Raw genomic sequence first — 16,611 nt, forward strand, 5'->3', positions numbered from 1 at the left:
GAGATATACTCATAACAAAGGACGTGACATATATGACATTGGTTACTACTTAGTGATCAATTAATTATGAATTATTTATAATTTAAAATTTATTTAAACACAGATATAGGTACAAGAAGGCACCAAATAGATATGCGCCACATAAATCATTCGATTTGTGTGAGGACTCTGATGCTACCCGAGTGCCCGAACCGAAGTAGGTGGTTTTCTTAGAGGGCCACATCCTGAGCGTTCGATCTAAAGGTCTAATCAACAAGACAGTGGAGCAAAGTCAGGAGATGCAGTCTCATGGTAGCCGGTGACCAACGACTGGTTCATACGCCATTTGTTTCCTTAAGATCCTGTTGTCCGTGTGCAACATTGGTTTGGAATGAGGGTTGTCTAACTCTCCCAAGTGGACTCTCCTTATCCACCTACCCTGTTAGGGCGTCGGACATTCGCTTTTCGTCCTCTTAATCCCGTAAACAACACCCCCCCCCACGAGAGGGCAGTATGTGTATGGCCATGTGAGAGCACTTCGAGAGGGAGAGTTGACTCTCCCTACTGTCAGCCATACCAGGGCTATTGGGGGCAATTATTAATGATAGTTTCTTTTGAGCTATTTGTTCAAAAAAGACAAATCATTCAATTTCTTCTTTATATGATAACCGTTTATAATTTATCATAATGCTATTCATTTTTAACTGATAGGAACCTAATATAATAAAATGAGCTTTCATGTTATTCTGTTCAAATAGCTGTTATTTCTGTTGGATGAATTATTTTAATTTAACTTACAAGTTGGCTAAAGTAGTTTTATAAATTTGTTGAGGTATGAATTACTGTGTGAAAAAATTCCCAATGAAAAGAACAATTTGAATGGGAAAAAATCAAATGAGGTAGGCAATACTTTTCATTTAAACACAGAAACTACTGACAAATAATTAGTAATTTAATAGTTGAATTCATGAGTCGATTGGACCTAGACCACCATGGAAAACCTGGAATCACTTAATGGCAGTTCCATCCTAGTATGGGACTCCTAAGCAACGCGCATCCACGATCCCGCCTCGCGGGATCCGAACCGAGGACCCATCAGTTTCACGCACTAGCCCTTAACCTCTAGACGGTGGCGCAACTTTGTGGATTAGTTGAAGTTACACATTAACACCATTGAATGCCTGCCAGCTCAGTGCTTCCAGGTTATCCATGGTGGTCTAGCTTCAAATGAATTAAGAATTCAACTATTAAATTACTATAATATCCACAAAACCCCTCTCTGATGAAAATAATTAGTTGTATTTTACAATAGTAATAAACCGCAACCGTAAGAGCAATAACTGTATACATGAAGAAAACTTGTTCGTTATAAACGACAGTGTTTATCATTCCCTCTAGAATACACTAATCAATTGAATTCAACTGTTTAAATACATCCTTCAGTTAATTTAGGTGAGTATTGGAATATTTATTCATCTCAGATTACATGGTTTATATCTAGTTAATTTTCAGTAGACCCATTGAAATTAAAATTAATTGAAGTCATACTTTTAATATGTTAGCTTCTAACTCCTTCAGTTGATGAAAAGGGATCTCACCAAATAATATGCCATTGTCGGAATGTAAACTTTGAAAGTGTTGTAACCAACGGTTGCTGATAGAATGTTTTTAACGTCTTATTTCCTAAAAGGATAATACATTGAGACGGAAATGAATTCCATTCAATTATTAAAAAGGAACAGTAGGTGGTTACCTCTGGTTCGTATATTTGAGAAGCGTTTCTCCTCCTCTACATGTAAAATTTTGCTCCAAAGATTGGTCTGCAACACCTAAACTAATGACAAGTAAAGTAGTTGATCTCGTCGACTAGTCAACTCAGTAGCTGTGAGACATGCGTAGGCCTGAGGTCTGTAGTCATATGTCTGCGACGAATAACTAGTGGAACTATCGAGTAATCTTGAGGTTGGCCATATCGTAGTAGATAAATCAGTTGAGAATCTTCGAGTGAGGTGGTTGAGATGTATTCTCTATCCTCAACCACCACCTACTTTATCATGCGACATTAAATGACGTAGGGGTAAGGTGCAAGAAAGAGGCCTAACCAAAAACTGCCATTAACTCAAAGGTATTAATTGTTTAATCTGGGCCATTTTAATAGGTAAAAACTACCTGGTTGGAATCTGAAAGACTATCGTAATCGAGCGTTGGTGGAGTGGCTAAAGATCGGTTGGAGTGGCATAGAGACGTTCACCCTTTATCTTCCTTTGGATCCTAATTTTCGAAATTATTTTATTTCTTAGGTTCATTCTTTCGTCTCGAATCATACTTTGCATGTCTTATATTTGTTTACTATCATTGATACTACTATTTTGGTATTCACTATAGTAATTTTGTTCGTATTAGATCCGGTGTTGACTATGATTAACTTATTAGGATCAATAAAATAATGACACTGATCTTCTACAGAAACTTTAACTACATAAATTGGACCCTAGCTACAACTAATAGTATTACCAGAGTAGAGCAAGCTACGATGTCACAGTCAGAGGGGCATGACCACACAACTGTTTGGTTATACCGCCCAATGACATGATGATACTATACTTAGATTGAATCCTATTATGACCCAAACAATCTCTGAAGATGATCATTTAAAATTTAATTATATGACCCCCGTAAATAAGTACAACAAAAACATTCAGTTCAGTGATAAATATACCACAAGGTACAATTCTGAACTAATAAGTGTGAAATAAATTTATAAATGAAGTATTTACATCTAAACAAACGGTCATTCAGTGAAAAACTATTGAAACAATGAATAGATATTCACGTTCTATACATTATTTTGGACCCCATTTAATATTAGTTAATCCATGAAATTGTCGTTTTAATTGATTAGGTTCAGCCCAAGCTGAATTTAAATAACAATCATCATCATCAGCTTCAAGTTTTTTCCATTCTTCTTGTCTTTTATAATAATATGCCATCATAGCACGTTGTTGTTCTTCATTTACAATAGGTTCACGTGCTGGTGCACCAGTGCCACGTTTTGATAATTTAGCAATAATTTTAGTTTTATCATTACGTCCAACATAATCTGATAGAATTTTTTCACGATGCATTTCTTTTCCTGAAAACCATAAACTAGCATTATCTGCTGTGATTACTTCTTGTGATGCCTTGAGTAATGATTAAAAAAGAATATTCATTGATAGATTTTATAGTTTGAGTGGTCATAATGGACAATTGAATATTTTTATTCGCATAAAATCGTAAAACTTTAAGTGTTTACATATACGTCTAGGATATTATGAGAAAAATCTATCGTTTGCAAATCGAAAGTGGTATGTTGATTTCTGTACTATCCAAAAATGTTAAATGATATCGTTTTCTTAGCAAAACTGCTAGTATTATCTCTAAATGGTTCCTTATTCACCAAAGAAAACTTGTAATTGTTTCATTGTGTTTTAAAAGTGGTGTGACAAAATGAAACAATGAGCGTACTTGTTAAGTACTACATTGCTTAAGACTGACGGGCCAAGTGAAATGCTTTGTATATATATGTTGTTAACCATCTAAAAACAACGAAATTGTTATCCCAATAAAATGCTGACTCTTATCTTCATTTTTTTATATGTCTAGTATGATCAACTGACTCTTGTATCCTATTTTTTAACAATAGTAGTCAAGATTCTTAAGGTAATATATTGCCCAATACACAATTTCCCTAAGTTCTGCCTACATGATTTCAGTAATACACAAGATGAGATCGATAACAACAGAATCCTTTTATTCACAGATATGTTCAGATATAGAATCTAGATAAACATCAAAAACCCAAATCGACTAACTGAACAAAATTACCGTGAGCTACTGATTAATAACGACTTTACTAAAGACCGACCAGGAAGGGTAGTAATTTATCAGTTGTAATTTCATTTTTTTTTGCTGGAAATAATAAGTCCATTTAGTAGCATAGTCTGATTCATTTAAACAGTACAGGTTCATGTACTAAACCTTGAGTTACAATTTTGTGAGTAGGGGTGGTAATGATTTTACTTGGCTGCTTACCTGGGAAAAAAATAATTGAAAAAGTTATATTCTCCAAAATTACATAACTCTCGAATTCCTTCAAAGACCAATACTTCAAAAAAATGTGTGTATGAAATTATACTGCCAGTACCTGAGCTACCAATTTTGGGGTATTTTGGGGAAAATCCCGAAGTCAAATGACCTTCACCAATGTTTGGGGAAATTTTCGGAAACTTTGGGGAAATATTAGGGAATTTCCCCAGGTCTGGGGAAATTTTGGGGGTTTTGTGCCATTTCCCCTAAATTTCCCCAAAATTGGGAGCTCGCGTAAGTTGAACTCGGGCCAATTATAATTTTCGGAAAATAATTTGTTAACACAACTGGAAGCTGAAGGCCAAAACACTTTGACCCAAAACATTATCAGGCATTATAAAACTAAAGAAGCTGTATCTTCAAAGACAATTAGTAACATTATTTGACCTACAGTTAACACGCGCGACCATCGTAACCAATGGTTGGAGACTCTGGGTGATATATGGCTAAGAATCGACCACAATGGCGTAGATGTATAAACTCCTTTTCTTCTCTTAAACCGTGAGATTAATATTACTTCATATCTCTCTTTCTACGAATTCGAGTTAATTAACTAAGTCTTCCTTCCTATACTATATCCTTATACGCAACCTTTATTTTATATATTATACATATATGTACCTGGTCCTATGTTGTGGCTGACTGACTGACTACTATTAACATCGGATAGTAGTAGGTCAAATAGTATCCGAAGGCTAGGTACTTACATATGTTCCACTTAAATCTTCCTCATTGTCAAACTCCAATTTAATAGGATCATATGGAGGGAGACCCATAGGATAAACGATGGTTACTGCACCAATAAGCATCATCAATGCTTCTCGAACAACACTCTTCTCGATACTGATATCTTTCTTAACGAGATCTCGAGAAATCAGCTGCTTGGATTCATCAATTGTTCTTTTTAACACTTCCACCATTTTCTCGGTCGGTGCTGTTTATGAACATTATTCTGATGTGGAAACAACTTACCGACACCATTTCTCCTACCTATTTCGTCCTTGCACTCAACGTAACCACCACTAGGAATACACTTCTTTCCCCATTCGTCTTCAAGTTTTAAGTCGCAAATTTGTTCCTCTGTAAGACCCTGACGTATATAAAACTTATCAACACGATTACTTGCATATTTGGTGGTAGAGTAACACCATGTTTTGCTAACTCTTCCATTTCTCCACATATCCGATGAATTTTAAGGATGCCATTGTATATTTCACAAATTTCGGTTATCAATTCTTCAACAGGAGTGCTTGACAGGCGGTCAATCATAAAAAAAACCTGGTCCCCCCTCTTGACTACAATCCTAACCATTTCAAACGCAGTTACCAAGCTTTGAAGGACAACTGAGTGGGTAAATAAAGTTGATTGTGTAAAACACATCTTATATCACGAATCATATCTAAGATATTTTTGACAAGCTAGTGTAAGAGTATAATTTTTCACCCTCATACATTGATACTAATCAATAACTGTCAGTCCATAGTTGGGACTGTCAGGTTAATTGAGAATTCACACTTAGGTCATGATTTTGCGAGTCATTGCCACTGTCACTAATGGTGGATTTCACGGGTCACATTGTTCTGCCACGTAGGAATTACGTTGTGTTTTCACTTATGTCACTTTCTATTACACCACGAAATGTTTTTTTTTCTTTTTTTAGTTAATATTTATAATCTGTTGGGATGAAACGTATTCTGGGTGATATGTTGTATCACGACCATTCTTCCTTTATTATTAGTACTGTAAGGATTAAAAGTTCAGCACCAACAGATGAACTAGGATGGGTTTTTTATGTCAAACGACTTTCTGGCTATTAATTTTTAAAGTCGATCCATGTCAGGGAAATCATTCTTACATCTTAAGTAACCGCCGAAAACGGTTAAGGTGGAAAACAAAAGGGTCAAAATAAACAGTTTTGTAAGTTTTTGATTTTGACCGGGTTATTTTTTCTAGATACATACTTGTCTGAAAGAACTCGGACAGGGATTCGTACCAGGTCATGTTCAGTAATCCGTGCTGCTCATTGCTTGAGACAATCAGTTAGCCTAGATTGCACTCATCTCGACACGACGATCGTTATCCAACTTTGTCGTCGCATCTCTTCGTTCCGACCCTCTGGTCTCACTGGCTTTGAAGTGCTTGTTCAAGAGGAGTATTGGGACGATAGCGTTGCCTAGGTCTGAATAAACGTTGCCTGGCTTTGATCAGTTCGTGGGTTAAACTGCTGAAAGTTAAGTAAAGAAACACTGTAACGGGGTTTACCCTATTATCTGCATGATATCGATCAAGAGAGATGCATACCAGATACATGTCAAGATCTTTTTCACGTTGGATAGTGTAACACCGAGATCACCCAGAAAGTAAAGTTTGAATGTATCACTATTTCTCACCATTGGTATTTTATATTTACCGGATTAAGGGGAAGCATGTTTCTGATACCTAGAACACTTATTTTATTTTCGTTGGAGATGATAGGCATTTATGAATCCCTGCATTTTCACTCAACTTTCAAGTTTTCACATATAGAAAGGCCACTAAATTTCATTAATACCCATTGTTTCATAGTAATCTAATGGATCTATGTAGACAGAACTGTTATACTCCATTGAAAATGTAAGATCCTGAACTATCGACATACATTGTTACATGGTATACCTGAATGAAATATATGTACGGAATAAGACTGAGTTTCAGGGAGATAGCCCAGAGTGATTCATTTCCAACATTTCCCATGGTCTTCGCGATAGCAGAGAACAACAGAATTTCAATTTGGTTCTCCATTGCAATTTATTGTGACTTTCATAGCATCATTCTAAATTATTATTGCACAAAAGTTTATATTTTTATTAAGTTTGTAGTGACCTACTTTTATCAAGAGAAAGCTATTGGTTTGATGGAAACAATTATTATCACTACTTGTACCAGTGATTATTTTACCGTACTTGTTTGTTTAACTGTACCAAAACACATACATTCTTGCTTGTGACCTTGCACGATTTCGGTTACGCTCATTAACCACACTTGTAACCTGGCACGATCTCGGTATTCTTTCGATACCACGAGATCCTCAACAAATACACCTCGACCACAGCCATCAACTGCCTTCCGATATTTGGCTTACGGGGGATCTTATCGGTTAACTGGCACGTAGTCTTTCTGTAGTGGTTATCATAGTCAACCGCGACTCGACGTCACACTACATGTTCATACGAGTGCACTAGGAAACGAACAAAATTTATGGTTTGCTTCAGAGGTCGATATTCACTGCACTCTTACTATCAGAGTTGAATCCTTTCACTAGTTGTTCATTTGTTTTCTCTCTCCTTTTCTCTTCTTAAAATATTATTCTTGAGATTCCGAAGTTTTTAATTAAGTCAATAACTTGAGTTACACTTAAATTAACTTCTTAGACTCGTTTTCTCTTCGCTGTGTATATGTGACTCATTCATATTTATATTTGGTTATCCTTTGCACTTAATTGAAACGTTTGTAGCATGACTCCAAACTATGACTGCACAAACACTTATTATGACGTCATATCTTACTGCGATAATAAGCTCTCTTCTTATTTACTTATTTTGTTTTATTTTATTTTTGCTACTCATTTGGCGATACATACATGGTCGTTTATTCTTCTCCTGTGTTTACAAACACGCTTGTCAAACTATTTACGTGTTTCCGGTCTCTTTTATTTCTATTCCCTTATTTTCTCGCTTCTTTAAAGTCAAATATATATTCTTCTCAATTGTGCATAACCTGAATTGGCATTAGTATTATTCTATTATCATTATCACCTTTTTCTCTCGTTTTCATATATGACAAATATAGTGCCAACATTAGTTAAACCTGTGTTATTGCATTTTTGAAGAATCCCGAAATGGTTTCTCCACAACACTTATGTACCCGTAAAATGTTTGTGAATAATAATAATAATAATAATAATATGGTGACCAGATTTCAACGTAGCAGCTCTATGTGGTTCTTTGCGAAAGTAACGTGTATGTTAGATCTGATAACGTATTAGTTTGCACAGGGTGTCTGCACACTGCTTTATAACGTTCAGGTTCATGTGGCTTACCAGGTCATTACCTAATTAAGTTTTCAAGCAGTAATTCAGGTGTTTTATAAGCTGAAACCAAAACAACGTGATTGGATAAATGGCGGTCCTAGATTTCATGTTTAATGTAAATATACATTATTACGTAAACAAATATCACCACCCAGTTTTTCAACCAAAAATTGTTCAACCAGTGAGCAGATGTAAATTACAACAAATAAATAAGTTGACAGAGGATGTAAAAAAATAACTAAGTGTAACAAATAAATGTTATCCTATCCTTTCTGGATAGATCACTTACAGGTTCATTCGAAAGATAATATTTGGTTGCTTTATAAAAGCGTTTCTAATTCTAGAGTTCTTCAATTCACAATCAAATATACACAATTACAGTTAATGTAAGCAACACAATCAAAGGGAGAACAAACCAACATGGCTGCCGCCAAGACTAAGTATCAAGTAAAACAGCATAAATGCATTGCAGGAAGAAACATGGAACCAAAGAAAAGGCGAAAGAATGAAAATAGTAATAATAAAATACGAATATTACCATCTCAAATGGAACCAAAAAGACTGACACCATGTACAACTGAAGAAATAAACTGGGGCAAGTAACATGAGTATACATGGAGGGATTTTCACACAAGAAACCTTCAGAATGGATCTTATAATACCTGAAGTTCGTGTCGGTGATGTCGTTCAGAAGAACGACAAAAATTCCGCTAGCAAACCGTCCAGCCCAGAGAACAAAAATTTATTATATTATTATTCTAACTTCAGTTTAAATATGTTCTTTAGAAACGTCAAACATCATATTCCTGATTATTATGATGCGTCGAGTCGGAATAGAGAATAATGTGATCTCCACGCAAGGTCTTATGGATTAGGTTTTCATACCATGACAAATCTACAAATTTAGAATTAGGTCTATTATTATGGCAGTGTTACTAACTACCTTGACCATAATTCAACAGTTTCTCCCATTCTTCTTGATGAATTCCAGTTGTTAGACATTTTGTTTCTCTTGACTTTCGAGTGATGTTTCTGTCACATGAAGTCACCGCTCTTTAGTTGTGATTGCTTGATCTAGTTAATGTGAATTGTTATTTTTTGCTTTAAGGTACTTCTAAGGTTAGCGGAAGACACATCTTTTTCTTGACGAGTAACCATTATTAACCTTTTGTCTACCCGTAACCTTACAGTTTTAACTGTCCGGCTGAGTGTATTAAAGTGAAGTATCCTACAGGACAGAATAGTAATATCCGTATGCCAAGGACTCTGTTATATTACAACACTTGATTGGTTGTGCTGTTCCTAATATTTATGTGACCGGTAATATCTCGCTGGTATATCTGATTTCAGGAGTGTAAACTGATTGTACGGAACACCTAAAACATTTCAGATATATCATACAGGTAGATTTGAACGAATCGTATACGCAATATTTTGAAAGCTGTATAAACAGTAATGGTTATCTTAAGCGTTTCTGGAAGGCACTATGGTGAAACCAAGTTCATTCAATGGAAAAACACTCAGACGTCATGCAGTTAACTGTATTGACGCTATTAAATGCTATCCAACTTCTAAAAATAGCGGAAGCTCTCACCATCCATGAACTGAAGCCAGAATGATGAGTACGAAATAATTACTTCCTATCGTTGTCGTTACCTTGGCCTGTTCCCGCTATCTCTGTCTCATATTCTCATTATTTTATCCATAATTGCTCATGATATCAATTCATTTGTTTCACGGCTCTATTACCATTAATTATTTTTAAATGTTGTAGCAAAGACATCTTAATCATCTTACTTCATTCAAGTTATAGTTCATTACTAACTTATTAAATCTATTGTTATTATTCACACTACGTAATCTAGTATTATAATCTTTAGTTTTTATCATCATGGTTGTTCCTTGTTCATATGTCCTCACGTAACTAGTACTTTAACCAAAGATTTTCATATATAAGACTATAGGGCTTGATAATAAGTTCGTTGAAAAGGGATCCCTTCGCTGAACTTCGTGCCTTTAATGATTGACTTGGAATCACTCTCAATTTTCAACTGCAAACTTTCCTAAACTGTACGGGGAATGTGCCCCTATATCAATGACGGAGAACAGTAGCAATCAGTTCACACAGTCACATCTAAAAGTAGTATGGAAACCGCGGAAAGAATGTATAATGTAAAAGAGAAATGAACAGTTATTAAATGACTCAACGACATTAGGAAGTCAGTTACAATCCTAAATTTGTAATAAATGTTGCAATAGTGATTATATGCGAACAAAATTAGGAATGAATATACTAAAACATGAAGAGCAATAGAACAAACGATACGTGATAACAAGTAAATAGCCGCAATGCAAAACATGCATGAAGGGATTTACTTATATTTTGACAGAGGGATTTACCAAGATGAAGTTAACAATGTATGAACTACTGAATTCTTTAAGAAATCGGTGTCTAAGCTGGTCGGGGGAAACAAGTTTGAAGGGAGAAGCATATGGATCCTATCATATATACTCACTTCAACCAGCATGAATATATGCAAATAAATGCGGATTTTACCAATCTAAATAACAGTACGTCTGCCAAATAGTTAATCTAAAGTCTTATTTAATTTGAACATGTGCAACTTGTGTATAAAAAGGGCACTGTGGTATGACAAATACCTAGGCACAGAACTTAGCATGTGTTTTAAGGATGAACAGAGCCTAGAGAGCCTTATGTTTACGTCAGTGTTATGTACATTGATCTTTTCTACCATACAAATGGACTTAATCCCAATATTTTAGATTTCTCACGATGTAACTACCTAACTTATAAAATCTTACATGAGAGTCACATCATAGTCTATACCGACTCGTCTTACCGTAACAGTTAGCAATCTGACACCTAGCACTTCAGAAGAACACAGTCGGGCTGGGAAGCGAGTAATGCATTTGATACAAAAAGCAAGAGGTTAAATACAGTAACCACGCCCGCATGGTTGGGCCACACCATATCGATCGAGTCTCTGAGTTCACCAGTTTTTACCTTCCATAAGTGTTGAGAGCCAAGTCTAAATCTTCTCATTAATCATGTATTCATCTTCAAAGGTCATGTGTTTAACAATCAATACCACCACAGACCTTCCAAACTTTTTGTTTTTGCTGATGTAATCAATCTGGTTACCTGTAATTTGGTCCGATGAAACTCACGTAGCCCTCTGTGCGTGCTTGTAAGGGAATTTCTTACCACCTGTGAGCACATAAACTCGCACATCTCTCACAATCTTCGTTCCTTTCTCCCAGTCCAAGCCGTTCAATGATATCTGCCTACACAATGCTGTTCGTCACAACCTTGACTTTCAGGTCTCCCTTATGAATAGTCAAGCACTCACCTGGGATAGGTTAAGTTCAGTCATAAATTCAACCATTATCTCTCCTTTGGTCAATTTGGAGGTCATGACACAAGACGAAATCAGCTGTAATCCCATCCTTCTTCTTTGTAGGATGCTTATTCCAAGCATTGCCAGGTTATATCTCTCTATGTACGTAGCTATTTAAATGGCTCCTCAAGTCTCTCACATTGTCCGGAAATCCTGTGTATCTACTTTAGTTATTAGTTTGATTGCTAGAATGGGGATTAGCCTCGTGACATCCGAAGAATCTAGTCTTTCACCATGGGGCGTCATAATTCTTATATATGAAGATAATTCAACTCCCAGGGCAAAGCTCAAACGCTTTAAATAACGTTTCACGGTTAGCTCTTTCCTGGCAGGGTTGTTTTGTAAGGGATGGGGTGGTTAACCATTTACCCAACACCGTTCCCATCTTCGTGTTCGGGACCGGCAGTAAACCTAGAATTCGAGGCTGTTTGGCTTGTCCTACCTACCGATAATATCATATTATCGAAATGCACTATCACCATAGGGTTTTCGTCCCTTAAAAATATTACCCTATTGGGTTAAGACCCTGAAACCACCTTCCGACTACGAAAATTCTGGGAATATAGACTGTGTTAATATACTGGACAACGGATTAAGGGAACTCTTATAATAATAGGCTTATATGCTTCCGGAAGTAAAATACTAAAAAATCAAGCATTTGGAGTCTGTCAAATCCTTTTCAGAAGATTGCTCTTAATCTTCACTGTTTTGTTCGAATAAACGAAGATTTATCTAGCATTTATATAGTACAAGAGTTCATTTTTTACTGGAAAATAGTCTTCATTCTCGAAAAAGCCGACGCATTTGTTAACCCTTAAGTTCTTTTATTCCTTCATTTGACATTCTGTAAGAAAAGATTGGAGGTTAAGAGTTAATGGTTACGCGTCTCCGGGTCGAGGGTGATCAGGAATGCTCTGACCCCAGGTGGAGGCTCACCATTGCACCTCGGTGAGTTGAAACTCGCGACGAAACCTAATCGGTTGTGCTCTGGCGTATAGTTTTTGTCAGTGAGGAGGTCTCACAGCCCTCCCTTTAATCCATAACAATATATATATATATAACCATTGGCTCAGTGGTCTAGTGGTTAAGTGCTAGCGCGCGAAACCATTAGTCCTTGGGTTCGAATGTCGCTGGGGGCGAGGTCATGGATGCGCACTGATGAGAAGCCCCACGACAGGATCAAACGGCCGTCTTGTGCTTCCAGGTTTTTCATGGTGGTCTAGCTTCGACTGACTCATGCCCCAGGGTACAATTTTGGGGCCAGTGCTATTCCTGTTGTATGTAAATGACCTTCCTCGTCTCCCATCATAATCGGTCTTGCTATATGCTGACGATTTCAAGATTTGCAGAGCGATACGATGTGAGGGTGATAGCTTAGAACTCCAAATGACCTGAAGAAATTATCTGAATGGTTTCAAACCTAGCAGTTGCCAATAAATACTTCTGTGGCGGTAAATAAATCCCCAAAATAATTAGCTCTGTAAGTTTTCGACACTGGATGCGTACTACATGTTTTAATGGACTCACCTAGCTGAAGGCGCTCGGTCATGCATCCGCACCAGATCACGTCGGGCTCACCAGTGTAGATCACCAACGTAGATGATCTTATGTCGAAAATGATATGAGGCCTACTCGAGTTAGACGTGAATGGTGTGACAAACTAGCTAGCATCGAAGTCACACCTCGTGGTCAGCACCTTACGTGGACTACCCCATTGACGTATCGAGGTACCATAGATGCTCTGGAGACTGTGCACCTTAGAGGACGATATTACAGAAGTATATTAGTTAAAGTAGATACAAGCGAAATTAAGACCACTGCCGCATGGGCCATTCTATGGCATATGATCAATTGATGTGCGTTGGTTGTCCCTGACCTCGACGAGGATCGATGATTTGCTCGATATTCAATGACCCAACTGCCGTATGATTTGGCTAGGGCTTAGTGACATTTCGTTGGTCTTACAACACTCCCCCACACTTCCAAGTGTGTTGTGATGCATATCGGTCATCAAGGTACAGATGCATACACGATGAATAACACTGAGCTACCTGTCGTCCAGACATATAATGACTTAGGAGTCATCGTTAGCCAAGACCTAAAGACTACTGCACACTGCCGTGCAATAGCCGCCAAAGGTTTTAGGACCTTATGGTCAATACGTAGGGTTTCTAGTCATGTCGACGCTAGGACGTTTTTGACTTTGTATACAGTGTTCGTACGTCCTAAACTTGAGTACTTCATACGAGCGGCCAGCACCTGCCTAAAAAAAGACAGTGAACTTCTGGAAAAGGTTCAAAGAACGGCAACTAAGCTGATTCCCGGAATAGCGAAGCTTCCGTATGAAGCTTGACTGGCCAAGCTGAACCTTTTCCCGTTGTCATATCGCAGAAATAGAGGCGACTTGATTACATTTTTCAAATTGCACCTGATACGCCCTCACTTTTCTTGTCTTCTAAAACAGAGAATTTACTAGGACACTCCAAAAAGTTCACAAGCCCAGAACAAATTACGTGTAAGCTGACTATCGACTTTCCCATCGAATCACCAGCGAGTGGGATTCATTACCTCAGCACGTGGTTGGGGCTCCATCCGTCGACTCTTTCAAAAGAAAGCTGGATCAAGTGAGAGACCACCATTGCCAGGACTAACACAGGCCATCAAGCCTCCTGTCCCTCCCAAATTGAAGCCGAAACTGAATCAAGATATTGGTCGCGATTTTCGAACGGGAAGTTTAGTCCTAACGTGATTTGCATATATCAAACTTTTGCTGTGTTCTTACGCAACAAAAGTACCATTTCAGTTCTAAAAAATCTATCCTGAGCTATACGTTCGGTAGATTACTTTTTTTTGAGTTTCACTATATTTAATAGTTACCTGTGGTTTTGCCTCAGCTTACTATTCGGTTTTCTTTTGTTTTTCACGTATAGACTAGTTTCAGTTTATACCACTCGTTTTGTCCATTTTTGTCCGTTTTCAGTGTGCATTTTAGTGTTTTTTTTTCATAAGGTCTTAAGCTTTTGCAAGCATCTATAACATAGTTTGCTTCAACACCGTCATGAAAAACTCATGCAAACGTCCGGGATGCCGTTTTGCTGTCACGACTGGCATGCAGTGTGACAACTGCAAAGGTTGGTTTCACGAAGCATGCACAAATCTGACAGCAACTGCTTACAACAAACTCAGCAAGTCAGACCAAAAGTGGGTATGTGTCACGTGCAACACGGACGCAGTAGTCTTGCTGAGTAACATCATTGTCCTACTGACAGGTCTTCGAAACAAGCTGTCAGTTAACTTGGAATACGACAGTAAAAAAACCGATATACAAACAAGAGCGCGCAACGGACTCAAAAATAGGGATGTCGATAGGTATGTCATCGATGGAGCATCCATCAACACTAACGACGACGTGTCGAGGCTCAGTACCATCATTACGTCGACGGTACTAGACTTCCTAGGCAAACTCGGGTCTCCCAGCTCAGGGTCGCTGAACACAACAGTGGTTCCCAAAAACCCTGCAGGCGATTCGACCCACGTTAAGAGAGCCCAAAAGAACCAGGCATCACCGCCTAAGCCGAGCAACCCAAGTGCTGCTGCACGGAAAATAACTGGTGATTTAGTCGCACAGTCTACCCCCAAGACTGTTCGTCCGGTCAATAAAGAGCCCAAGATTCATAAACGCACACTGACTTCCAAAAAACAAGTTATTAAACCTGAACCCATCGTGAAACCTGGTAAATTAACAACAGTTCGTGACGATTCTCTCATTATCATGAACCTCGTCGACAATCCTGACCTTCCTCTCAGTCTGCAGGATAAAAACGACAGGATGCTGTGGGGTGAATTGAACAAGAAGCTCGAACTTCCTAGAATAGAGCCTTTGACGGTCACCCGGCTCACTCGAGGAAAGGATTCTAAGCATCTAAATCACCCGAGGCTTCTCCGAGTAACACTTAAGAATGCTACCGACGTAGAGGACGTCTTGCTAGCAAGTCACTTACTGAAATCAGATAGTAACGTAAGAATATTGCCCGACATACCGTACTCTGAGCGCAATATCATACGAAACGTCCCTAAAGAATCTCGCGAGAAGTTCTTCCGCGGAAGAAACATAATTGTCCAAGGTATACCGGAAAATGCAGACCCTACTCAATCAAATTCTGACATCAGGGAATGGAAATTCATCAAACAGTCCTTGAGGCTCAAACACATACTGACTCAGCATGTGACGAGACTAGCCAAGAAGGACGGTGATCTTAGACCCCGTCTAATGAAGATAACCTTCCCATCTTCCCACATGGCGGCTGCAGTTCTGGAAGCATTTCGTGCTAATAGACGTCGATTGCCACCTGGAATCCACATGCACCCGGATAGGCCATACGAAGTCAGGACCAAGAACAAAGGCAAGTTGGAGCTGACCATTCCACTTGTGGACTGTCTAAACGATAAAAAAACGTGTAAAGGACAGGGCCTACCACCTCGGCAAACCTCATATAGGTGGGCTACCTGTCCATTCACATAAGGTTCATACAGAAAAACAGGACGAAGCTCATGCGTTCCAAATTGAAAGCATAAACTGCTTATATATGAACGCCGCGAGTTTACCAAACAAACTGGATGAACTACGTGAACTTAGCAACGCTAACAAGGCCCATCTGATAGGAATATCTGAAACCTGGATATCTTCTCAGTTCTCGGATCAAGAGTTAGCATTGCCTGGGATGACTTTGTTCCGCAACGACAGAAAAATAGGAATTGGAGGCGGAGTAGCCATATACATAAGCTCTTGCTTGGAGGTGCACCAGGTTCACAACCTCGAGTTTAACAATCTTGAGGAATCCATATGGTGCTCTGTAAGGTTGTCTAGTACTTCCAGGTGTCTAGTCGGAGTCATTTACAGGAAGCCAACTGCCGACACCGAGTACGATAGTCGTATGCTGGAAGGACTATCCCGCTCTATCCGTCTCGGTTTCACACACATCCTGATTCTAGGGGACTTTAATCTCCCTAGAGTCA

At 38.2% G+C, this 16,611-nt stretch overlaps 1 protein-coding gene across 1 annotated transcript; it reads right to left on the minus strand.

The window, feature by feature from the left end:
- Positions 1-2,681: 2,681 nt before the first annotated feature.
- MS3_00011076 (uncharacterized protein) lies at positions 2,682-5,441 on the minus strand. The gene is made up of 4 exons (XM_012942042.3): positions 5,230-5,441; positions 5,080-5,197; positions 4,815-5,041; positions 2,682-3,161 (listed from the first exon to the last, which is right to left on the minus strand). Exons 1-4 carry the CDS (start codon positions 5,416-5,418, stop codon positions 2,823-2,825), a joined length of 873 nt encoding a protein of 290 aa, XP_012797496.1. The 5' UTR covers positions 5,419-5,441; the 3' UTR covers positions 2,682-2,822.
- Positions 5,442-16,611: the final 11,170 nt, after the last annotated feature.

The sequence above is a fragment of the Schistosoma haematobium genome, chromosome 6, assembly GCF_000699445.3.
Source record: "Schistosoma haematobium chromosome 6, whole genome shotgun sequence".
In the NCBI taxonomy this organism is placed as follows: Eukaryota; Metazoa; Platyhelminthes; class Trematoda; order Strigeidida; family Schistosomatidae; genus Schistosoma; species Schistosoma haematobium.